The 25,101-nt window shown below is 45.5% G+C and overlaps 1 protein-coding gene across 6 annotated transcripts in view; it reads right to left on the reverse strand.

Annotated features, from left to right (window-relative positions):
• The window catches only part of PDZD2 (PDZ domain containing 2), a 1,567,362-nt gene that overhangs the window by 279,534 nt on the left and 1,262,727 nt on the right, over positions 1–25,101 (reverse strand). For all 6 annotated transcript variants that reach the window (XM_069627074.1, XM_069627075.1, XM_069627073.1 and 3 more), the window contains one exon: positions 6,993–7,141. In XM_069627074.1, the coding sequence (XP_069483175.1) occupies positions 6,993–7,141 (149 nt within the window). The remainder of the gene's footprint in view (positions 1–6,992; positions 7,142–25,101) is intronic.

Genomic DNA, 25,101 nt, shown 5'->3' on the forward strand with positions numbered 1-25,101 from the left:
GAGCAACGCACTCGGCAGGACACACCCTAGACGCAATATTCGCCAAAGAAAAACTCATCACCACGGCACCTCCGATACAAATACTATGGAGCGACCATCTCATCATCCCATTCGTGATCACTCTGCCTACTCAAGCCTACATCCAACATCCGAAACTCACAACCACCACCAAAAGAAACTGGAAACACATCAACGAAAGCAACCTACTCGAACAACTGGAATTAACAAAACTCTCAACTCCAGAACTTGAGCTAGCTAACCTAGACGGGAAAGCAGAGATACTGCACAAATGGATCACAGATACAATAGACGAGATCGCCCCAGAAAAAACGTTCACACCATCAAAAAAAAAAGAGCAATGGCAAAATGGTTCACCCCACTATTAAACAACATGAAAAAGGAAAACAAAAAGATGGAATTGGAATGGAGGAAAGAGTACAACCCAGGGAAAAAAACACTATACCAGAAACAAATCCGTGCATACAAGAAGGAAATTCAAAAAGGCAAAGAGAAGACATTACGATGACAGAATCAACAATGCCACCAACACACAAAAATAAATTTTTAGTATCATTGAAGAAATGAGAAACCCCTCATGCTGCGATAACACCCCAACCCCCTCAGAAAAACGATGCAACGACCTGGCAGATCACTTCAAAAAAAAAAATCAACGACATCCGTCAAACCATACAAAAGCGACCAACCAACCACAACATACAACCCAACAAACCTAACACGGAACCACAACACAAACTCTGAAGCTTTCATGAAATATCAGCAGAGGCAGTCGCAACGCTGGTATAACGAAGCAAGAAAGCGGGATCACCCATGGACCCATGTCCCCCAGACATCTACAAATCAATCCTCACGCAAGGATCGCCAACAGAACACTACAGAAACCTTCTAAATCTATCACTATCAACAGGGACTGTACCGAAGATCTTCAAATCAGCATACATGAAGCCACTCTTGAAAAACACAAGTGGTGACGTAGATGACCTCTCCAACTACAGACCGATCTCTACCATCCCCTACCCAGCAAAACTTCTAGAAACCTACGTCTATAAACTAACCCAAGAACACGTAGAAAAACACCATCTGCTGGACCAAGCTCAAATCGGTTTCAGACCAGCGAGAGGAACGGAAACAGCACTACTATCCATCTGGGACGACCTCAAAACTAACGCAGACTCAAACACTACCTCAGTCCTTATTCTGCTCGACCTCTCCGCAGCCTTTGACACAGTTAGCCACAACACCCTGACCAAAATACTAGAAGACATAGGCATAACAGACACAGCACTACGCTGGACCAAATCATTTCTAGCAGACAAAACAGAAACTGTATGGATAAAACCTTTCAAATCCACCCCACGAGTTAACGACTGTGGAGTACCACAAGAATTCTCACTATCTCCACTATATTTCAACATCTATCAGACTCTGGTCATCAGAATCTTCAAGAAATACAACATTACATGTTACAACTACGCAGATGACACTCAGATCATCTACAAAATCAAAGACACTGATGCCGACCATTCAACCCTAACGACTGTCTAAAAGAAGTCTTCAACTGGATGGATGCAAACAACCTGAAAATCAACCCAGGAAAGACAGAAATCATGATCGTATCCCAAGACCAAAAGAACGAAACCACCATCCCATGACCTACGGAAATGGGATACGCACCGACACCTTCGAAGGTAGTAAAAAAATCTGGGAGTCCTAATAGACAACCACCTAACCCTGGAACCACAAATAAATGCAACAGTGAAGAAATGCTTTTTCCTCCTCCACACGGTAAGAAGAATTCTACCTTTCCTCTCCCTCACGTACAAAACACTCACTATCGTCGCCCTAATCATATCAAAAATCGACTATGCAAACAGTCTCTACCTCGGAATACCAGAATACCTCCTGAAGAAACTGCAACGGATCCAAAATACAGCAGCAAGACTACTCCTCAAACTATCCAGAAGAGACCGCATCACTCCAGCCCTAAAAACACTACACTGGCTCCCAGTAAAACATTGCATCACCTTCAAAACAATGTGCATAACGTACAGGGCAATCAGCGGACAAGGAGCAGAATTCATACAAAAGAGAATAACAGTCTACAAACCAACGAGACCCCTCCAATCAAGCAACGAAATCCACCTGGAACTCAAACCATACCTTAAGAAAAAACCTGGAGGCACCTCCTTCTACCGCTTAGCCGCAAAAACCTGGAACAACATACCAAAAGAAATAAACACAGAAGATCACCTAAAATTCAGGAAATCACTAAAAACCTTGCTCTACAACACCACAGACTAAACCTGGAAACAAAAACTGGAAAAAGGATGACTAAACCGGAAAAGACACGGACATTCCTGACCCGAGAGAATAACTCGGATGGCACCTGGACGGGTCACACTGGATAGACTGGAACACAGGCCGCACGCACAGAGAATTAGTCAACTACCCCAGACAATCCCACCAACACTTTCGCCCGCCCCTTAATTACCGCCAGGTACCACAATGGTGTGGAATTATCGAGATATTGGCACCCCACTACCTGAGAGGTTGCCATTGGCAGGTGCACTGGCCACAGGAGTATGAAGGGAGGATACAGGGAGCTATGAGAGAGCATGTTAGAGGTGGGGCCAGAGGAGTAAGGAACCTGTATGCCAGTCGGACCCAGATCAGGACAGAGCCGCATCAGAGGAGACTACGGAAGCCAAGCGCATCAATTTAGGATAGCAACGCAAACTAAGCTACCCTACTAACAATTTCCCTTTCTGCATACACCTCTCAAACTCCAAACCAAACCCTACAGCACAACAAACCGCAAAAACTTCACTACATCGAAACAACAAAACAAAAACACACATAGCCTTGCACAACAGTACACGACGACTACCGGCCGCAAACACCCCAGGCCCAGCCAACGGACCCACCGGGCTGAGGCCCCCCACAGCACATCACTTCTCTCTTGCACTTTTCCTGCTTCCTCCCACTAACTCAACCTATCTTCCTTTTTCAGAGTCGCCAGAGCACCACGGGATCATTCTGGTGGTGATAGTGCACGGTACAAATGTCCTTTAACATTAACATTAACACAAACCATGCTTTTGTTTGCCTTTAATAACTCACTGGTCGTGTTAATCGGGCTTCTATGTTCAATGTTTTCCCATAACAGTCAAGGCCATTAGCAATGCCTCCTCTGCTCCTCCCGAACTCTGTCATTCACCCGGGAGTGTAGCAGGCCCCTGGAAGCACTTTAAAGGTTTCTCTTTTCCGCTCAGTCGTTTTGGTCGTGGAATGCTTGCGGCTTACCGAAAGGATGGAATTCTCACCTAGCTCTCTCTCGTTCTCCGACAAAGCAGATCAGCCCCTTGGCCTTCCAACTTCTATAGACTGTTTCGCATCAGCCCCAAAAGAGCTGTTCCTTCTTGCACCCAGTCGCGCTCAGAGTGTGCCTGTGAGCGCCACCTTTTATCCTGATGGGGAGTGTTAACAAGAGGCAGGTGTATGTAATTTCTATTACGTGCCTGACTCTGCCTGACCTCATTAGTGGGACATAGCCATTGCAAGTCAGTAGAGGGAATTCTCCTGGCCTCAAACCTCATCTTCCTCGGGATCAGTAGTGTTGTCATTGTGAAGTGTGGAGGAATTATGGGAGTTGTAGTTTCCCATAAAATAAGCAGGAATAGGGGTTAGATGGGTTAAGGAAAAAGGGGGATACCACGTCTCACCATCTGGTTCTTCACTCCCCCACTTGGTGAGTACCCCCTACCCAGGTGATCATCCCATTCTTCCTTGTCCACCCCGAGGGTCGGGATCCAAAAGCGATGGGCTAACCCTGGCCACCTGAGTACGGGATCCCCGGGGACTAGGCTGTGAAACACCCTCTGGTTTTTCACAATAAGTAGTTTAAATTAAGTAACTACCTGTTGCAGAGATACTTTTTACCCTGAAATCCACAGGTTTAAATTCCAATAATATAGCTTGGAATCTTAACTTACCTGCTGCAGAACTCTGTGTGCAACATAAGGGTGCTGTATAAGAGATTGTTAGAGAGAAATGGGGAGACAGAGAGAGAAGGAAACCTGAATGGGAAGAGAAAGTAAAAAGAGAGGGTGGGGGGTAGGTAAAGACAGAGAGATAAAGAGGAAGGGAGAGGCTGAGGGATAGAAATGTGTAGGGTACAGGAGAGAGAGAGGGCAGTTTATCTGAGAAAAGAAAAAGCGAGCAGGTCAGTTTGTTTGGAAAGAGTTGAGGAAAAAAGAAAGAGGGGGTCTGGGGCGTGACATGGGGAGAGCAAGAGGAAGGATGAGAAGAAGGGTGAGAGAATTAGGGATATGGAAGAGCATGAGTAGGAGAGCGGAAAGGAAAGGAGTGAAAACTATTTCAACAGCATGAAAAAACATTGTAAACCGCAGACCCCATGTCGTAGCAATAAAAAGTGCACCTTTTATTCAACATATATATGCAATATTTGAGTTTTAAAACAGTATAAATCCTGAGCAAAAAAGAAGCAAAAATAGTGTGGCAAACTCCATCTACCAATATTCCCCTCCCATCTGCTGTTCACTTTCTATTTCATCCACTCCCTCTTCACCTTGGACCCCCAGTCACTTTACATCCACTCCTCGTTACCACCATTCCTGTTTACCACCACTCCAATGCAGTACACGCACCCCCACTATTTCTTCTTGGCCTGGCTGGGGAGAATCAAGAATGATGCCTCCTCTCTCCTGTGCGAGGGCTGAGCAATATGGGCCTCGCAACCCTTATTCCATCTCAGCTCCATTGCACTCCACAATGCCTCTGAACACTGTGGCTACTCCCAGCAGGCCGCAAAGGGCAGACACTGGGACCTTGCATCTTGTAATGAAAGACTATCTCCACCTCCCACAATGCACTGCAGCCTGTAATGGGAGAGTTTGCAACTTAAGTAATGTCATTTTAAAGAACAAAATGGAATTTCTTGCAGCATTTTTGTAGCTCATTTTTATTTGAGTGGGTGAGGTGTGCTAGTATGCAGGAGAGAGACAGGGTGCAACACCTAATGGAAATGTAACCAATATCGTTAGGGTCACATACACATTTGCAAACAACATCTGCAACTTTGTATGTTGAATATAAAGGGTCACTATTAATATATCTGAAGCAAAACTAGTTTATTAAACCCAGAGTGATGCCTTTTTTGAATAGCATACACTGCAAACTGAATCACTTCTAGAGTCACCTAATTGTGGCTGGTAAGGCACAGCGAGATTGAATGATTTACCCAGGATCACACACACTGTTTATGTGGAGAGGCCGGAAGTTGAGACTAGCCTGAAATGTAGTTACTTGACCAAATATCTTCCCAGCCCATATTAGAACACATGTGTTCATGCTTGGGCTTGAGTTTGAAAACCTAAAATAGAAATACATTTTGTACAAATTACTTTCAAAGTGCACATGTTGCATGATAAAAAACAACTTGACAATGTATGCATTATTGTAGAAACATGTTGATTAAAAATTGCCTAGGTGTAATATTGTTTTGCATCCTAAGCCTTGTAATTATAATTGTTTCCACCACAAAGTGGAAAAGTAAATAGTAAAAAAACAGGCAAAACAGCCTTCACTCTTCCCGTAACCACTACGTGTCTGGAAAAGTGTACATGCAAGTCACAATTAACGATTGTGGGAGCCATCCTCAATAGATTCCTCTGGAATCTGCCTACTTTTACTTGGTGTAAAAGTCAGGCAGATACCATACGTATCTATTGCTTTTCTGCCAGCATAAAAATACATGCTGGTGGAAAATGAAGCAGATGTGGCAGTGGGACCTGGAAGAGCAGCACATGTCTTAAAGTCTGCTCTGCTCTCCAACTTTTCTTGCCAAATGGCAACAAAATCCTGCAGGTGTAGGAAGTGCCAGTTTTTCCACTCTGCATGACTTGGAAACGGACACCCTACGAGTGTAGCTTTTTTCCCCCAACAGTGAAAGTAAGTCAATTATTGCGTATTGCTAGTTGATGCAGCAGTACATGAAATGATAGTCACTTTTTACTTTTCCTACTAACCCACGGATATGCATGCTGTTTTGTGTTACGCATACCCCTCTTGCCACTTAAGGCACATATGTATTCTTAAATGTGTGTCTATGTAAGAAATTAAACTTTGTTTTAAGATATCTCTACTCCTGGTGATCTTTATGAGCTAGTATATACTAATCTAGCTTCACTGCCAACACAGGGTGACCTCCCGTGCGTTGATGACAAGGGTAGCCTTTGACTCTGTCCTCTAATTTGCTAATGAAAGTAAACCTACAAGTTCCAAAAATAAAAATTAATAATAAACTACAAAATGAATCTTCCACAGACACCAGGGGAAATGCAAGCTTGCAGCTTGTTCTGTGCGCCCATAATTTCTAATAATCCAACAATCACACTTAAATTTCTTATTAAAACATTGTATAAAATTGTAAGAAAAAAATTGCCACAGCACACGTCACTGCCAGTTACCCCATACCATTACTAATCACGTCCCGTTGTAAATGGTCTAATGGTGAGAAACACTAAAAGGATAAGGACACCCTAGAAGGCCATGTGCAGGCCTGGCTGCTTGTGTTAGATGTGAGAGGCAGAGCGTGGGCATTTGTCCCTTGATCCACTGTTAAATTGGCTTCTGGCGCAGAGATCGGTTCGTCCAATTTATGCAGGAGGATTTACATTTTTCTATGCTGTGCTCCATTAGAAACCTTACAAAAGAATCTCATGTTTTAACCAACTACTTTAGAACTTGTTGGTGCAAACCTTGATACTTTTATGACATTGGGGTTAAGGATTTACTGTATGCAGAATTTTAAAAAATGTCCATCGTCTCTGGCCTGAGATTCTTAGTATCTGCGACAGGCACAGCAGCAGAGCAAGCGGCAAGGCAGTGGTGGGGCGCTCCATGGCTCTGCATCTTCTCTCACTGGAGCAGGGATGCAACAAAAGATTACTAACCTGCCTCGCTGCAGCCGATTCGAGTTGCTGTGGAAGGGAATGCTTTCGGCCACCCCTGCAAAGCTTTTCCCGCACTGGACAGTTTGGATCCCCATTTTCCACAGTCAGCTCATCATCTTCACCAACCGATTCCAAACGAGAGGTGCCACCTGGAAGAAGAAAATGGCGGGCGTGTAAAATCAACATGGACAATATGCAACAGGCCACAATCCACAATCACAATCTGTTTAACTTCATGTTTCACGAGGCGTGGAAGCGGTGAGGGGATTTAGAAAGCATTGCTCTAAGCTACCAAGCACAATAATATATGTCATTAAGTTACGCGCCCAATACGCAGCCCCCTTTGGGAGCTGCCGCCCAATGATCTGAATGCAGGCATAACAAACTCAGCCTTTTATTCTTTCAAGATAAAAGGTGTGCCACAGAGCTGGGGAAATAATCACCTGTTATTTATAGTACTACATAATGATAAAGCCGTTATTGAAATAGTCACATTAAAACACGTATTATGTGAATGTGAGGGTACTAAAGTGTGATCTTTAGAGATATTCACACATGATTAACAATTCTAAAGAAGATAATGCTTAGTAAATGACACAGTCATGTGTTGACTCAGAAATCTCTTTTTTCTACTACATAATCTGACGTGGCTATGACCGCTAACGTAGATTTAATCGAATACCATTTCACCTAATGAGATTTAACCGAAAATGGTAGGTGAAATGGTACATGTGTAATGCATAATAGGTGGGCTGTGGAGTAAGGGTATAAGTTAGGGTAGGGAGGGTTCAAGGGGGGCCTGTGGGGCCCCACATTATAGAAAACAATTTGAAAACGTAAAAAGTTAATTTCGTTTTTTGGTGAAATGGATTCGGTGAAATCTCCATTAGGTGAAATATTTTCGAAGAAATTGCATACATCCGACTATGACAGCATGTGGCCCTGGTAAAGTCAAGGGCTAGAGTGCTAAGAGAATATAGATGAGCAAATGATATGACCCAATCATGGCCTGTGTTGCCCACTGAGGGAAACTGATGTACCTGCATGAGCGCCCCATCCCTGATATCAAGGGCAAGATTTAACAGTTCAATCCGTTGCTTGGGGTTTTGCTGTTCAGAGATTTATTTCGCAACCACCTTGAGCCTGAATCGAACCCCTTGTATCGTTTCTTTGTTTCCCATCGTTGATGGGGCCACGGCAAAAACGCATGCACCTCTCCAATCTCGATACGGGTCGGCGTGTGAAGCGACTGAGATATGCTACACGTTTTGTATCCATGCAGAGGCGCTCCGCAACAAGGATACAGTATCCATTTGCATCAGTGATGGGAGTTTGCGTTTTGCATGACAAGTGTACTGCAAAGCCCCCATGTCTTCGCAGGATGAAGGACTGAGGCAGGGAATGTACATTTCTACTAGGGTTTAATCATTCCTAACTTCCACAGTACTTCTCAGTCTCCTTTAACCCTCTTACACTCCAAAGTCTGCCTAACTACTCTGTCCCCTCTCTATTGTTACTTTCCTCCTCCTATACTGCAGTTCCGCAGGCCACATAACATGGTAATACTCATCAAGAAAGATTTTACTCTCTGAACATTGAGTGTCGCAGATGCAACTCCCTCACAGACGCCACCAAGATAGGCCCCCGCTTCAGACACATGTCGGCACCCAGCGGTCACAAGTTCAAATCCCAGCAAACCCAAACCAGTCCTTCATCCTTCTGCAGTCAATGAATTAACCATAATGCCTAGTACCGCAGCACTTAACGGCAGGATGAATATCGCACTGAGTGCTATAAAAGTGCAACATAAAATAAGACATTATTATATTATTACAATTGCCAGTCAAGTGTCCCACATTCTTCAACAGAACAACCCCATAAAACAGGTATGTTTTCAACATTGAAATACATTCACCCATTTCATTGGAATGGACAGCTACCATTTGTCATTCTCTCCCCAAATATTCTGCAATTTTCGCCGATTCCCCTTTTATGCCTCCTAAAGAATTGTAGATTTCGTCTTCCATCCTGCTACACAGTGAACATGGAGCCAGGAAAGACCAGGCACAACATTCTCTCTAAATAGCTCTTAAGGGCGATAAGAACAAGTACAGAAATAAACTCAATCTTCCTAGGACACTGATTCTCTAAGGTTACTCAATCTTACCAGGTACTAGTGCTTCAGCCTCTCTGGGTGCAGTTCACTAGAAAGTCAATACACTTCAGGACTGGAGTGCTGCATGTGTTCTAGTTTGATGGAAAAAGGCTATGTCTGAGATGGTGTCTCAACCCCACAGTCAGAGATGGACAGAAGGGCAGCTTTCTTTGAGGTCTCTCACCACCACCATTTCTGAGGGTCCATACTCTCTGGCCCACTAGTCTCCTCTTGCTCTCATGTTTGATGACCCACCATGTGCTCACACCTTTGGGGATTTTCTAGAGTCCTTTCTATTCCTTTATGTCAACTTGCTTTCCCTGAACTTCCTTGAAACTTCACCACATGCTCGTTCCACCACCTGCCCCAGGTTTGCCATGGTCAGTTTCATGGTTTACCTCCCTTCACACTACCACCTTGACTCCCTTGGAGCTTAATGTCTTGTCTCATTTTCCTCCTGTGTTTTTCCTTCTGGTGTTTCTCCTCTCCGCCGCTCCTTTTTTCTTAATCTTCTCCTTCTCCCCTTACCGTTCAACTTCCTCCTTGTCCTCATTCCAACTCCTGCTGTTTCTCTTCTCACCATCCTTCTCCCCTTTCAAACTCATGGTATTCTTTAGTCCACCGTCCTTCTCACGCACCTCATTCTTTTTCTAAGTCCTGATGCGGTTTTCCTTCATCTCTCTCCTCATCTTGCCCAGCATGTCCCACTAGCTCTGTTCAAATGAACTACTTCTCCTACACCCACACCTCTCTGAATGACTACTTCCCTTCTATATAAGTGCATGTCCCGACTTTGTGGATTACCCTTGCTCATCAGATATCAGTTGTGGGCCCTCTTCTTTGTTTCTGTCAGATGGGTTACCCATTTGTGAAACACTGCTGCTCCACAGACCTGCAATCATGGATTTGTAAAGTGTGCATGCACGAGAAAGTAGGGAGAGATCCAAGACTGTCTGAGCGCTCTTCTTGCTCGCAAGTCGCGGGTCACATGAAAGAGTATCCCTGCGTGGAGACATCAGTGAGTACTTTAGGCATTGCCTACCATATTTCAGCACTAATGCGTTTGGTAAGTTTTTGACTAATGCTAGTCAAATGAGGACCCTGGTCAGGTCTCTGCAGTCTGACAGATTTACCTTGAAACACCTTCATTTCAGAGAAAGGGTCTTAAACTGACAACAGTGGTGGGATGGTGGCCAGTCCTAAAGAGCCATATGAAGCAACCTTAGAATGTGATAAGCCCCTAAGCCCCTGCCTCCTTTCCCAGGCACATGCAGTTGTCCAGTTGATCCTTCCCACTTTGGGCCGCTAAGAAAGAGGATTGTGGTGGCATTCTGCTCTCCTGAATACCCCACCATACACATACAAGATCGGGCATGGGACTGTCACACTGCAAATGTATACCCACAACAGGTTGGTGTTTTAGTAAACTATAGGCTTTTGAAACAATTTGGTCAACTAGTATGTTCTAAAGGAATCTCAATCTGCGTAGTTCTGTATCGTGTTCTCGCCACCATTCATTCCAACCCCTTCAGCTCAAAATATTCCTGAAGTCCACAGTAGCTGTCTGGTTCACCACACTTTTACTGAGAAATCAGTGGGCCTGCGTAGTCTTGGTAATTACAGTCCCACCGCAAATGAGGACATGACATTCTGGTACCTGTCCTATCAGGCAGTTTGCAAGCCCATATAGCACAGACACATCTTGGTCACTTAATCTTTACAATTCTGCAGATTATGTACAATCATAGCTTTGATATCATGGTTTTGGGGAACTGCCACTGCAGCACTTAAAATTCTATTCAATTGGTCCATGCTAAAATCATAAATGTTGCTAGACCCCCCCCCTATATTGGCTTCAATCTTTCCCCTCAGTTACATCTTTCTAAGTGAGATACAGTAATGTCTCAGCCAATAAACAACAGCTGGTCTGTGAGGTTGTCCAGGGAAGAATTCTCATAAATGTGCTAATTCCTCTCTACCTTAGAGACCCCCAACTCTTTTGCTGGACTTTGGGACTTTGTACTTTGTAATTCTGTTTGTTTTCTGTGTTTATTTCTTTGATTGTGGAGTTTTAGACAACTCCATAGGCATCATCTTTTCTTGTGTGTTACACAGCACCCTCAGTGCAGTGACACTGGGAGGCCTGTTAGGCTGTCCCAAGGTTTAGATACCTTCTCTGGGATAAGCTACTGTTTCCCAGAGAAAGTAAAGTTAAATTGTCTTTACTCGTCTTTTTAAATTCCTAGACCTAGCACACCCTATCTTACAATAGAGTGCTGGAGGTGTTACTTAGTATCCCCTATGTCTAGAAACTCATGTAGCAGTCCAATGCTACCCTTTCCTCTCGAAATGGCAAGTGGCAGTGGTTTTACAATGAACTACCATGATTTTTCCCGACCGCGAACACCGGTAGCGTTAAATCACAGGAGCCATGTTTCTTAAGATGGCTTCTGAGCCTCATTTGTTTAAATGGGTCCCGGTCTTCTTTTTTTGCCATTCTTTTTGGAAAGGTCCTTCTAGAGTTTGTCCCTGGCGCCAAACTAGATTTGGTCCCTTTGTTCCTACGCCTTTGGCGGGCTTCAGGACTGAAGACCGTCTCTGGTGCCTGAGTGTCTGGGGTGGGCAGGAAGTGAGGGAGGTGCCCAAAACGCCTTGTGCTTAGTCTCCTAGGAGACCCAAATGCACTATAGCGTGATTGGCTGGCTGACTGTCCGGCTGGATGAGTGGCAGCTAGGCTGGAATGAATGGGAGAAAACGGTTTAAAAGTTGAATCTCTTGGCTTGGAAGGCCGAGTCGACCACTGGAATGAAAGAACTGAAGACGAGCTGGAAAAGGATGGCTGCTGCAACTCCTGGACCGTTGGTTTGCCCGGTGAAGCCCTGCTGCAGGTCTGAATCGCCAAGTACATCTAGACAGAGAAGCCCTTCAAGGACGAATTCTTCCTTTGTGTTGGTGGGACCAATCAACTCGTAAGCCACCTGGAGACCATTCTCGGAGCTGGTTTCTATTTCCCTCAGAGTGCTGCAGGAAACTGAATAGCCACGGAGAAGGATACCAGTTTGTGTGCTTGACGACAGCTACCGGAATCGAAGATCTGCCAGCTTTGTGACCAGTCCTCGTGCAGTACAGGAGTCCCCCAATGTCCTCCCTCTTGTCCCCATGACTGAAGCTCAGGAACAGCGAGATCTGCAGGAACTGCCAGGAACAGAAGTCCTCAGCTGCATCTTTTTCTTCAAAATAAGGTACTGTGAAAACCCGACCGAGAGAACTTACCTCTCACTGCGAAAGTGCGTGAAACTTTGGCAACTTGCAGGCCTAGTCAGCTTGTGACCCGACTTATGAATCTTTTTTCGATTAACTACTTCTGAGAAACGTGGCAAAGACTTTTCCGTTTAACTACCAGAACCGTTTTTACTTATACAAGACTCTAATCCATTGACTTGGCCTCACTATTGCATTGGAACAACTCCTCTGGTGAACTCAAACTATTTGCACTGTTTAAGCATAATTCTACTATTCGTTTTATTAACTTATGCCTTTTTGCTCCTACTTCAAATGCTCTGAATGCCATTTTGCTCCTCCTTCAAAGTAGTTTAAATACCTCAGAACCGTATAGTGTGAAGTATTGAAGTATATTTTTGGGTGATGTTGATTGCCTCCTTTTAGTGAATGTTTTCTAACTGACTGTGTAATAAATTAATACGTGTTTTACCAAGAAACATAAGAGCCTATTTGAATACTTGTGATTGTAGACCTCTGTGTAACATCATTACAGCTCACATTCCCTCTTGAGATAAGCCTGGCTGCTCTGCTTGCCACCAAAAACTGTGTGGTACAGACTTATACCAAAGGTTGGTTTTGCTTACACCTGTTGTCATAGTTGTGTGTAGTGGTCCCAGAGCGTACTGCATGCAAACTTTGCCCAACACTCCATCACTGCACTGGTCAGTGTTTATACTTAGTCTTTTGCTATCTGCCACGTTGATAGGATTCCTCCTTAAAATAATGATATCCGGATTTTCCAGATGATGTAAGAGGAGGTGACATTATCAAAGTGGCCACTCTTGTAGAGGACCCGTGGTGAATGCCAGAATCGGAGCTCATGTTGTCTCAGCATTCTAAAGATACCACATTTGGCCATTGAGTAATGCACATATCCAGGGCAGCGAAATCATGATTTCACAAAAGCCAACAATTTGGGCTTATAGTCAGGGAATTCATGGATTTCAGAAACGTTAGTCTCCTTGTATATTGATACCAGGATTAAGCCATTTCTGCTAGATAAGGGACCTCATACTGCATCCAACTTTGTGTCTGCCAGATTATGGCTTTCGCGCCCCAGCAGGGGGGCAGGCATGGCCGGTAACGGCGCGCCAGCCCAAGCCATGGTAGGTCCGAGCAAAGTGAGGACCTCAGCGAGGGCTGTGGGCCGTTATCGTCCATGTCCGCCCCTACCACGCCAGGGCGTGAAAGCCATTAGCACTCCGGGGTTAATCCGGGTGCAAATGGGTTCCCTTTCCGCAGCCAACCCCCCACACCACTGGAGGGGAAAAAAGGAAAAAAAGAAAAGCGTAGTCCCCTTTCCATTTCTATGGCAGCGGGAGCAGGAGGTGCGGTTCCAGTCCCGCAGGTAAGTGTGGAAGGAGGAAAAAGGGGGATGGGGGGGAGGTTTTGTTTGTTTTGGGGAGTGTGGGGGTTGCCTGTTGCCTCCCTACATAAACAAAAAAAAGAAAAATGGCACCCAGGGGGGTTCGGCCTTTGGTGGCTGGAACAGCCGGAGAATGTATTTTCCTGCCTGCTTTTCCAGTCACCTGATCGGCCAATGGCCCTTCCCGGGGAGCACATGGACAATTGCAACTTATTATAAGTGCTTATGTTTAGCTTCCCAATGCAGTTATGGGAACAGAGCTCTCAGGTTTCCCAGAATCATTTACTAGAGCTCTCCAGTCCTGCCTTTTCACAGATTTATGGGATTTGTAGACCTAAATTTAAAGTGGAAAGACTGGATGGATGCCTTTCTCATGCATGAATATGGGAAATATGAGAACTCTGTTGTAATCCCTATTGGTCTATGGAAAGAGGAACACAGTGCTTCAATCTATTGTCACAAATACAAAAGGGACTCATTGATTGGATGCAAGCCCTGGGGGAAGTAGAGAAACAACCAGTGTCCTTGATAAACTGCAAGAACAGAGAACACTAAGTTAGTTGTGAATCCATGCGAAAGCATCACCCGAGGGGAAAGACAAGCTCAGAAAACCCATTGTCACTGGGAATCCTCAGGAAAACCCCAGACGAAAAAGAAAAATAATTAGTACAAGCCCAAATGGAAAGGAGATCTTGGAGGGACAAGGCAACAAGTGGGACTGGGTGCGGCAGGTTGGGAAACGTAGATATAGGGGCTCATTAAGAGTTTGGAGGTGCAGTAAAAAATGCACCGCCAAATTAGAAGACAACAAAACTGGCAGTTATTCTGCAGGTGGAATGCGCACTGGTGGAATTACCTCCAATACAATATGAAATTCTGCCTGTGTTAATTCCGCTGGCAGAATTAGCGGTGAAAAAAGCAACATTAATTCCACCGAATCACAAGGATAAATACTGCAGAATTACTGCCAAAAACAGGCAGTAATTCCTCCAAAAATACATTTCAGTTTCCTCCCCCTCAGAGGTGGAGGTAAATGAATGCTGGTGTGAAAAATAATGCCACAGAGGCATCCAACTGCACCCCAAAGATTATTCAAGCCCCACGCCTTCCACTAAACCCACTTTGGAGCATCATGAAGCCTGCAGCGGGCATGGATTATGGGCTCCAAAACTTGATGCTATATATTGAGCTGGAGAGGGTTGCATTGCAGCATCTGCCAAGGAGGCTGCTTCCGCAAAGGTGCATGAGGAGACCACCCATACCCCGGGTCAGACCCCCCCACCTTGGACAATGACAAATGGCCATAAAACAACTGAGAGGCGTCCGAAATAAGAGGCGGACATAACATGGTAATATTCTCAAAATCGGACATCTTTATTAAAACAAAAGGGAAGGATGAAAGCCTCTCTGTCCCTATCCTCACAAGAGTTTCTCTGCCTAGGAAACTAAAACTAAAGATCAGTCTGTCAAATTGTCTAAACACATTGTCCTTGCGTCCAAAATATACTAATCTGTCCCTTACGCTAGAAATGTTCAACTAAGGGTGCAGGGAAATATCTTAACTTATACTTGGCAAAAAGTTTTCCTAACCAAAACAAATAAAGTAATCCAGCAGAGGTAATTTTCTCCAAAGAGAACTCCTTGGAAGCAGAGCGTGGTTCCATTCCCCTGGATTTAGGTAAAACAGCGAAAGTGTCTCTTCCAAACAACAATTTCTTGAGGATGGCAAATGTGTCTTTCAAACAAAAAATCCTATGGGATGGCAAATATTCTTTTTCGGTGCTGGACTGCCCATGTGGGAGGGACAAAGACTGATATGCAAATTAATAATTCCCACCTGTGAAAGGTACAGTGAGCAAAACGCGATGGCTGCAAACTCTTAACGTGGGAAAAAAACACAGAACAGGTTATCATGCCATGTTCTTTCTGGAGAGGGGCGCCTGCTACCTTTTTTGAAACCTTTTCTAAAGTGACACAGGTGTAGCAAATTGCATTGATATGCCCACAACCCCACAGCAGGTGCATGCCACTAAAGCAGGATTCCATGCCACAGAACATATCCCAACCTGAATGATGCACTAGACTGCACACATGTGGCATTGGTACCACCACAGGCACAAGAGCAAATTTACCACAACAGAAAGCAGTATCACTACATGAACGTACACATTACATGCAATGCTGATCTGACAGTGAGCCACTGCTGCACCCGTTTCCCGGGTTCAATCCATGATGCCATGGTCATGAGCAATAGCACCCTGCCAGTGTCCTTGAACTCCCACAGGGAACATCATACGTGCATATTGGGTAAGTAGCAACTGAAAATGCTATACACAATTTGGGGTGAAGAAGGGGTATCGTAGTAATGCTATACAGATATGACATGTAAAAACAAAAGCAAGAACATGATGCAATTAAGTGCAACAATGCAAGCTGACACGGGGAACACAGGTCTACATTACAGAGTGAACTTCCCTTTGCCCCCATCACACCGTTCCATAGGAACGGTTACATGAGTGGCCCGATAGTAGGATACAGAGGACACACTGATGTACATCCCTCGTTCCCTGACAATAACCACATCCCAGTAACAAACACAAGGTTATACAATTGGCAAGACTGCCCAACTATGCCCAGCACAATGCCAAATACAAAGTAGCAGTAGGCCAGTGAAATGGAATACAGTTAGGGCTATGTTGCACTTGTGAAAAGGAGGCAACAAAGGAGGCAAACCCATTCGCCATGCAGTTGGATCAACAGCACTCCTCCGCGATCAGACACTGTAGGGTCCACACACCCCTAATGTCATGCATAGAGAGGCTCCCTGTATTCCCGATTATGCACCTGATGTAATTGTTACACATGCAATGTTCAATGAGGACTGTGTACACAACAAAAACGTCCATCATTAATCATGACACTTACCTATTGCAGGTGACTCAGGCTATCCACTGCTGCCATGGCTAATGACACCCATTAGAAGGCCAGGGGCTCCACATGAGATGGTGTACAACTAGGCACATGCATGGACCATGATGTACATTGAGTGAACATGTGGACTGGTCAAGGGAAGATTCTGGTGCTGCCCCCAAACAGGTGGGGCACTTATTTTAAGTCCTGAGAATTTGGGGATGTTGGTCATTTTCTGGGCAATGCCGCACAGCATGTGCATTCAGAGGAATGTCCCTAGGCCTCCTGAGAAAGACACTGGCCACCCAAAATCTGACTCGGACTCTGATGATGCAGGTAATCAAAGAACACTTTGCACGTGAGGATGCAAGGAAGGGACGCATCATCCGTCAGGAACTGATACTGAACTTTTTGTGATTACATCTAAGTATGCATTGTTACATAAAATTGCTACAAATAAGTGTTAGTACGCTCAGTGACTACTGTACTCATTTGTTGGAGTGAAGTATTTTATTGTACGTGAATAGTCCCTGGACCGCACACCACTCACATCCCCAACTGTCCCTTGCCCACCCACCACCAATAATCCCAACTGTCCCTTGCCCAATCACCACCCACCCGCGCCAAAACCATGCCTGTAGCATGGCCCCTGCTATTACTTATGTCTCTTGGATGTCTATGTTTTGCATGTGGGGAGGGGGCCATCTCCTCCGCGAGCACCTAAATGGGGTGATGGGCAGGGATCACTTAGTGGCCATGGCCAAGATGGAGTTGGCCGTGTCAACCCTACAAATGTGCTGGAGTGTCAGTCATTGCCTTCAACAAGGTCACACTGCCAGAGGAAATTGACTCTGCCAACTCCTGCACCCTTTGTCCCACTACTGTCACTGACACTGTGGCCTCAGCAACCCTCTAGCTCGTCTCTCAGCAGTGGCAGCCACCTTTCTCGAGGCACCCTGAATGGCATCCGCCATGGCCTGAGTGTGTCCCAGGCGCTCTTGTGCGATGGCCTAAATAAGTTCCTGCCTCTGCCCAATCCGACTCAGTCTTTTTCTATATCACATACAGTATTGTTGGGGGAGCTGGTGATGGTGGGGCCATGGGGTATGCCCCCTCAGATACACATGGCCCACAGTCTGCAGTGCCATCATCATCAGGATTGGAATCACTATCCTGATCGTTTCTCTGCAGCAGTGGGCCATTGTGTACCGGCAAAAACGTGGTGGAGAGAGGGGGCGGTGGTGGAAAGTCAATCTGATGGGGCAGACCCCTTGTGATGGCAGGAGTTTGAGGAACGTTTACCTCAGTGTCTACTTCTAACCTTGTCGCAGAGCTTTGCATTGGCACACTGGTGGTCTGATTTTCCTGGAGGTACATAGGTCTGTGGTTCTGGCCACAGCGTCACAGCTGACGGAAGGGGGGATGGCACTGCAGCCACCAGTACTGGCAGGTGCATCTGCTGTTGCTGCAAGGGGCATCAGGCACAATGGTGGATAAAGCAGACTTTCTGCTGTTTTCCCTGTCCCAGCACTCTGGTCTGCATCCCTGGAGGTGTGACTAGAGGATGGCGCTAGGGTTGAGGTAGTGATGCCAGAGGTGCCTGTTGTGCTGCTGCCTTCCTGTTCCTCCTGGCTGCCATGGCTACCTGTGATGGAATAAGTGATCTGTCATTAGATTTAATGTGCAAAAGGGCAGCTTGTGTATTGCATTCCAGCATTGTTCTTAGCCCAGCCACCCATTACAGTACTTCTGGGGTGGGTGTTTCATGTGTGACACTAGGGACTTAATAGCCTTGTACCCTGCAACTGGTCAATGTGTCTGTACTGCGTGAATGCAGTTGGTGGTGTAGTCATATACGGATGGTGTAGTGGCCCCCAGGGATGTTCATAGCGGTGAGACTGGTTGCATGTTTTCATTGAGTAGGCCTTCGCGTATGTATGCAGCCTTCCTACAGTCCATCATGAGACTTGTTTATGTGTGGATAGGTGGCATATGCCCTACATATTTCCTTTTGAACCACTGAATTGCATGTTTACCTATGTGTGTGAGGATGATGCTATATGCCCATGAACTGGAGTTGTTGGTCCATTCATACACATATGGCAACTTATATGTTACATCTATGGTACTTTTTTACACTATCCTCTCACTGCATGTCATGTGTTCTTGGGTGTTAGCCGGCATGTGGCCTGCTCAGTGCTGTGAACCACTGTGCATGTTATTGCCAGCCCCATAGTTATCAGCCTCCTCCTCTCCGATTCCCGACTGTCTGACTGCTATTCAGGCATGGTGCTCAGCTAACGATCTCTGCCTTGATGCCAGTAGGAGAGGAGATCCTTCTCATTGGAACAGGGTCCCCTGCTCCCTGCTTCCCTCCCTCTCTCTTGCCACCCTCCTTGGGTCCCTCCTCCCCTCACCACTGAGTGAGGCAAAAAACCTTGATGCCAACTTTGACTCCGATCTCTCCTTCTCCCCTCACATTATGAACCTTGACAAGAAAGCCAACTTTCAGCTTCACCTTCTCAGAGGTATTCTCCTCTTCCTTACATTCCCCCATAAATTCAATGTCTCCAGAGCTCTGGTTTTCTGTAGGGTGGACTACTGCAATAGCTGCTTCCTCAGTCTACCTCGTTCCACTTTTCGCCCCCTTCAACTTATCCAGAATAGGACTGCAAGGTTTATCCTTGGCCTCAAGCCCAGGGACTGCCTCTCTCCAGCTCTTAAATCTCTCTGCTGGCTCCCGGCGGCTGCAAGGATCACATTTAATATCCTCTGCATCATTCATCTACAAGGCCTACTAGGGCCTGAGACCCCGCTACATCCAATGCTCTCTCCTTAAATACCTCCCTGCTAGAGCCCTTCCGTCCTCCAGCTCCAACTCTCTGCAGAGCAGACGTTTTTCCAAGCAGAGAGTGGGGGCTAGATCTCTCTCTTCGGCAGGTGCTTCCCTCTGGAATGGCCCCCCTGCCCTTCTCAGAATTGAGCCGAGCCTTCACAAGTTCTGGAAGCTTCTCAAGAATCTGCTGTTCTCTACCTCTTCCCCCCCTACCTATCCTCTTCTAAATGCCCCCTTCTACCGCTGTGATTGGTGGCCTGGTGCACTTATGAGTCACATAGTGTACCAGGTCCTACCTGACCAGTCCCCACCAGCACCCCCTAACCAGCACTGCCCTCCCGGGTCTCTTCTCTGACCAGCATGGTGGGATGGGCACCTCACCAGAGTCCGGTCCACCCACCCCAGCCTTGTCACTGCTCTTTGACGGTGGCCCTCCATCCCCCCCTGAGCACTTGTCTGGCCCCTGGTCTGTGGCCCTCCCCCTGAGCGCTTGCCTTGCCACTGGGCATTATGACTCTCCTCCTCCCTCGCTCCACCACTCCTCTACCCCCCAGCACAAGTGTGTAAGAAAGATTGAAACAAAGAGGGCTTTGTTGTTGCATTCTGGGAAAAGAAATAGTATCAAAGTGTCAATAGATATTCGATCGGCAAAGAGGTGGGAAATAAAGTAAAATTACCAAAGCATTTTAAAGACATTGTGAGGGAAAGTGAGCATGGATGTCATTTAAGGGGTTGCAGGTCTCTTGCTACACAAGTGATCTCCCTTGCTACCCCTAAAAAAAGTTTTTTTATTTTTTTTTTATTTTTAGTTGAGGCTCATGGGCTTTGGCCAGCAGCATGTGGCTCTTTGTTTCTGGAGTGGCTGGTTTTCTGATAGCTATAACCAGTAAGATAGCTCAGTGGGTTGAGCGCTGGCTGCTGCAATGTGTGTGTGACCTGCAGGTTGCAGGTTCGACTCCCAGCAAAGTCAACTCAGCCTTTGAAACAATGCTTTGTGATGCCACTTCCTGTTTTGTCGAGGGGTGAAAGGTCGTGTTCCATTGCTTCCCGTGATGCCATTCCAGGTTGGGGTCAAATGACATCACTTCCTATGATGTCATCAGAGGTCAAGGGCCGTGTGATGTCACTTCCGCTACCCCTGGAATTTTGGTGAAATTACACCCTTGAAAGAGAAGATGGAGTCTCCATTCTGACAAAAAAGGAATGCATTTTCCAAATGGATCAATACGAGTCTTTTTATGAACAGGAACAGCAATCGGACAACAACCTTTATGAAATTCCATTCTGACAACTTAAAAATAAAGCTTTTAAATAGAAAAAAGAAAAAGTATGTGAACATCTTTCACCGTTTATTCACAGATGTATGAACATGTTTGCAGTAGTTCTGTGTAACGATAAAGGGGTTTGCCTCTTTGTATTTATCAAGTAAGCATGTATCCAAAATGATAGAAGATTTCGTTCTATATAAGAGTCCCTCTGTCAAGCAAAAACTCATACTGCATAAACTTGCCCTGTCCATTCGGAAAGCTCATCCCCATGTTGCTCTGAAGCATTTTAAGCAGACATTTCACTGGCCTCATGATCTGTTGATCTTGTTCTCCGCTGCAAAATATACATAAAATTGTGACAATAAATGAATGTCACTCCTAGTCCAAATCCTTACTCCCAATATGTAGCTTCTCTTTTTCAGGGTAGGCATGATGCAATGCCACCATTGTGACACAATCATGGATGTGATCCCGTCAGCCCCGCCTGCCCCCAAGTACCCCTCTCAAACTAGGGTAGGAAGCCTTCTAGGGACAGGCCAGAGCCAGACTTACCCCACATGTAATGTGAGGAAACTCTGAGGGTTCTCAGACCTTTGTAGGGACGCCTGGATATTAGCACATCCGTCCCTATCCTGGTGGCTGTCCGTGTCATGCCTCTCTAATTTTTCAGGTGACTCCTGTGACAAATCTACCAATATCATAACTGATTCCTCTGGAGGGAAGCTTCCCTATATGGCCAGGGAAAGGCAGAAGCTACCCGACTCTGACCCTGGAGGTGGCTTTCTGTGGGAGAACCACATGGGAGAAGACGAATTCCAGAGAAGTAGGGAACCCATAGAGCAGAATAACCTGGCCATCTTAATTCCACATGACACCCATATTCCTGTACAACATACCTTTATGGCTTATTGTAACATAGGGGAAGAAATCCCAGGTTTTTCCAAACAAATACCCCATTTGCCTCCCCCCATTTAGGTACTGAGAACAGGAAGGGAGATGGAGTAAGGAGATGACTAGAGGCAGAATGGCAACGCTGCGTTTTAGTCTTTGGAAAATGTTGACTTATGCTGGGAAGTTTGAAACTGCTACAGCTGATAGCAACAGAGGAGAGTGGTGGAGTCCAAAGCTGTCGGCAACCTGTGTGAATGCCGACAAAGACGCCAGAAACCAGAAGATTGTGAGCCACACCTCAGAGACTAAAACAATGGTGCGAGGAAGAACCATGCTGAAAGCAGCCCGACATCTGCTAATCGGGAGCAGGAGTGGGCCGTGAGAGAAATCTAAGCGAAGATGGACCGGCTGACAGGACGTCGCTTAGTCAACAGACCGAGCGAGAAGCCAAAGAGGAGATGCGAGGACTTCCAGAGAAGTCTGGTATGTCCAGGGAGATGGAATGGGCTACTGGTGCTCCTGAGAGCAAATGTGTGTCGCACTGAGAACACGTGAGAAAGCCATTGAACATAATTAGAGGAAATTATGCAAATGAGAATATTCTGAAAGAAGGGATGCTGACTTAGTATTCCAAAGGAAGGAATAATGTGTATGTCAACATTGTCAAAAGTGAGACGAAAGCACAACACTTTAAAAAAAGGAACTGTTACACATACAGACGGTGTTGAAAAGGGGTTGTAGACCCAACCCTTGAAAAGGGAGGCATAATAAATACAAACTTTATCAGAAAGGGGTCAGTGACCCAACTGTGGAAAGCTGTTGCAACGTGGATGAAAGAAAGAGTGAATAAAGAAGGAGACAGCCCTGACAGGTTAGTGCAACAGGCAATCAAGGTGTCTGCGACTCATACTCAGTGGGGGAGATAAGAAGCGAAGTGATATCCTGGCAAGAGAGTAAACCAGGGGTAAGAAGCAAAGTAACATTCTGGCAGGAGTGAGAAGTGAAGTAATATCCTGGCCAAAGAGTAAACCAGGAGTGAGAAGTGAAGTGATACGCTGGCAAGGGAATAAACCAGGAGGAAGAAGTGAGATTCCTACACAAGAAAGGAAGATAAGAAAGAAAGTGATAGCCTGGTAAGGAAGTAAGCCAGGAGTGAGCAATAAAGGGATATCCTGGCAAGGGAGTAAACCAGAAATGCAAAATAAAGTGATATCCTGGCAAAGGAATAAAATAGGAGTGAGTAGATAAATTGATTGATATCCTGGCAAGGGAGCAAACCAGGGGTGAAGAGGCAAGAAAACCTTAAGTTGTGAACCCAAGCGGGAATTCTCAAACCCCTTTCATGAACCAGAGAGAAAGTCACAAATACCCTGGCAGGAAAGTATAACCGAAGTCAAAAGAGGAAAGGGTGGGGGGAAGAGAACTATGTGCTAAAGAAGAACACAAGGGAAGCTGCATACCCCTGGAGTAAAGTTGAATTGAGATCAAGTAGAATAAGCGAAGGAACTGGAAGAGAAGATTCATTCCCCAGGTGCAAAGTGGAATGTTGTTAAAGTGTTGAGTGCTGAAATTGAACTTTGTAAAGGAAAATAAGTATTTCCCTTCAAACTGTGGAATTGTAAGATGTAAGACCTTCAAGGGATAGTTCTTTCTCCCCCTCCATTGAACTGTCAAGTGAAAAATTGTGAAAAGGGCACTACGCAGGGGAAGAACCAATCCTCCACCCCCTCCATTTGTGTTTAACATTTTTGACCTTCATCCAGAGGTGCTGGAAAAACTTCTAAATTACCAGACAAACCATCGGGGAAGGGAGGAGCCCTTTCTGTGTTAAAAACTCGTATATCTTGGTTTCATTTCTTCACCCTGAACCTTTATGTTGAGAACTTTTAAACAAGCTGCAAGTATATAGTTTACCAGGACATCCCTATATACATTATATTGAGTTTAGAGTGCAAGGGTCAGATTAGGATTTTTGGACACAGGACGGAGGACGCTCTTATTTAACATCCTGACACAAATGTTTGTTCGTTTTGTTGAGGTAGGGAAACCCCTTGTAGATTGAGGGTTAGATAGGATTTCCCCAGCCATTCTTATTATTTTCTTTTCAGAAAAATATCAAAATTGAATCCAAACTGACAACTGTGTCTGAGTCTTACTCTTGACCTCTTACACTCCCCAGAGTCATAGTGAACAGAAAGACAGGGTATTGTGAAATGAAGGAATAGAGCTAGCAGAATGAAGCAAATCCTCTTAATCCTAGAATGGATAATGGATCCCGGAAATCCGCCCATTGTAGAGAAAAGCTACAAGTACCAGAATGCATCTGGTTCCAACAGCCAAACCTGGCCCGAAGGAAAGAAATGGTTTCTTGGAACGAATGGGCTAACCGACCCCATTCAGGAAGTCAAAGGGGGATCCAACCCCTACCACACTACACCCAGACTGACTACATGGGAACAGTGGAGCAGCCATGAGGGAGCTCAAAAACCAACAAAGGATTACACAATACTAGGGGAGACCAGGGAACACACCAAACTCTTTCTCGGCAATGACTTACCAAGTACTGGAGGGAACAAGAGGACTAACAATCCCAAAGACTGTATGGCAGACTGCACAGAAATGGAGCCTGAAAATGGGGTGGCGGTTAAATGCCATTTTGAAGACTTCTAGATAAAGTTGGAGCTCACAAGGGCCGAAGAGGGGGCGAGTTGCGACTAGACCAGAAAGAGCCTGTCCCAACTAAGCAGCTGACTTCAGTATCCAATGGAGGTGCAAGAAAGCTTTGAGTTACAAAGTGGAGGGCTATAATAAGCCATGATGGCCGTTTGTAGTTAAAGTTATTTGGGTGAGGTTGGAGGAGGATCAAGAGACCAAAGAGGACTGTCTAGCAGTTGGAGGAGGGCTTTGGTGTGTTTGGAGAGAGTGAAGTTAAGTTGTTGGGATTGAGAAAGTGGTACCAATTGTGTTGAATGTTTGAATGTGGGAGAGAAAGAGGGAGAGTGACTAAGTAAGTGAAAGAAAGGAGTGAGATCAAGCGACTCAGAAGCGAGTGGAGACAGGAGGGGTGAGAGGGTGAGTTAGGAAGGAGTGGAAAGAGAAGGAAGGTGGAGAGTGAAGAACAGAGCAGAGAGAGGAGTAATTATACCGGGAGGGGAAGGAGGCTATGCAGGAGGAGTGAGCTGAGTGAAAGGTGGAGTATGATCCAGAGAGCAGCCTCGTACTGGCCAATAGTGCAGCAGCGCAATGCCTGAACCAAAAAAGCTAGTGTGGGCCAGTTTTTTGGTCCACATAGGCCACTTTTTCGGCCCATGTGGGCCAGTTTGATAAGTTACTTCACCATGCGTCTAGTAGTTTTAACTTAATTAATATTCTTTAAAATTCACATTTTGCATCACATTTTA

Source organism: Ambystoma mexicanum, chromosome 6p, assembly GCF_040938575.1.
Source record: "Ambystoma mexicanum isolate Mex_15411 chromosome 6p, UKY_AmexF1_1, whole genome shotgun sequence".
In the NCBI taxonomy this organism is placed as follows: domain Eukaryota; kingdom Metazoa; phylum Chordata; class Amphibia; order Caudata; family Ambystomatidae; genus Ambystoma; species Ambystoma mexicanum.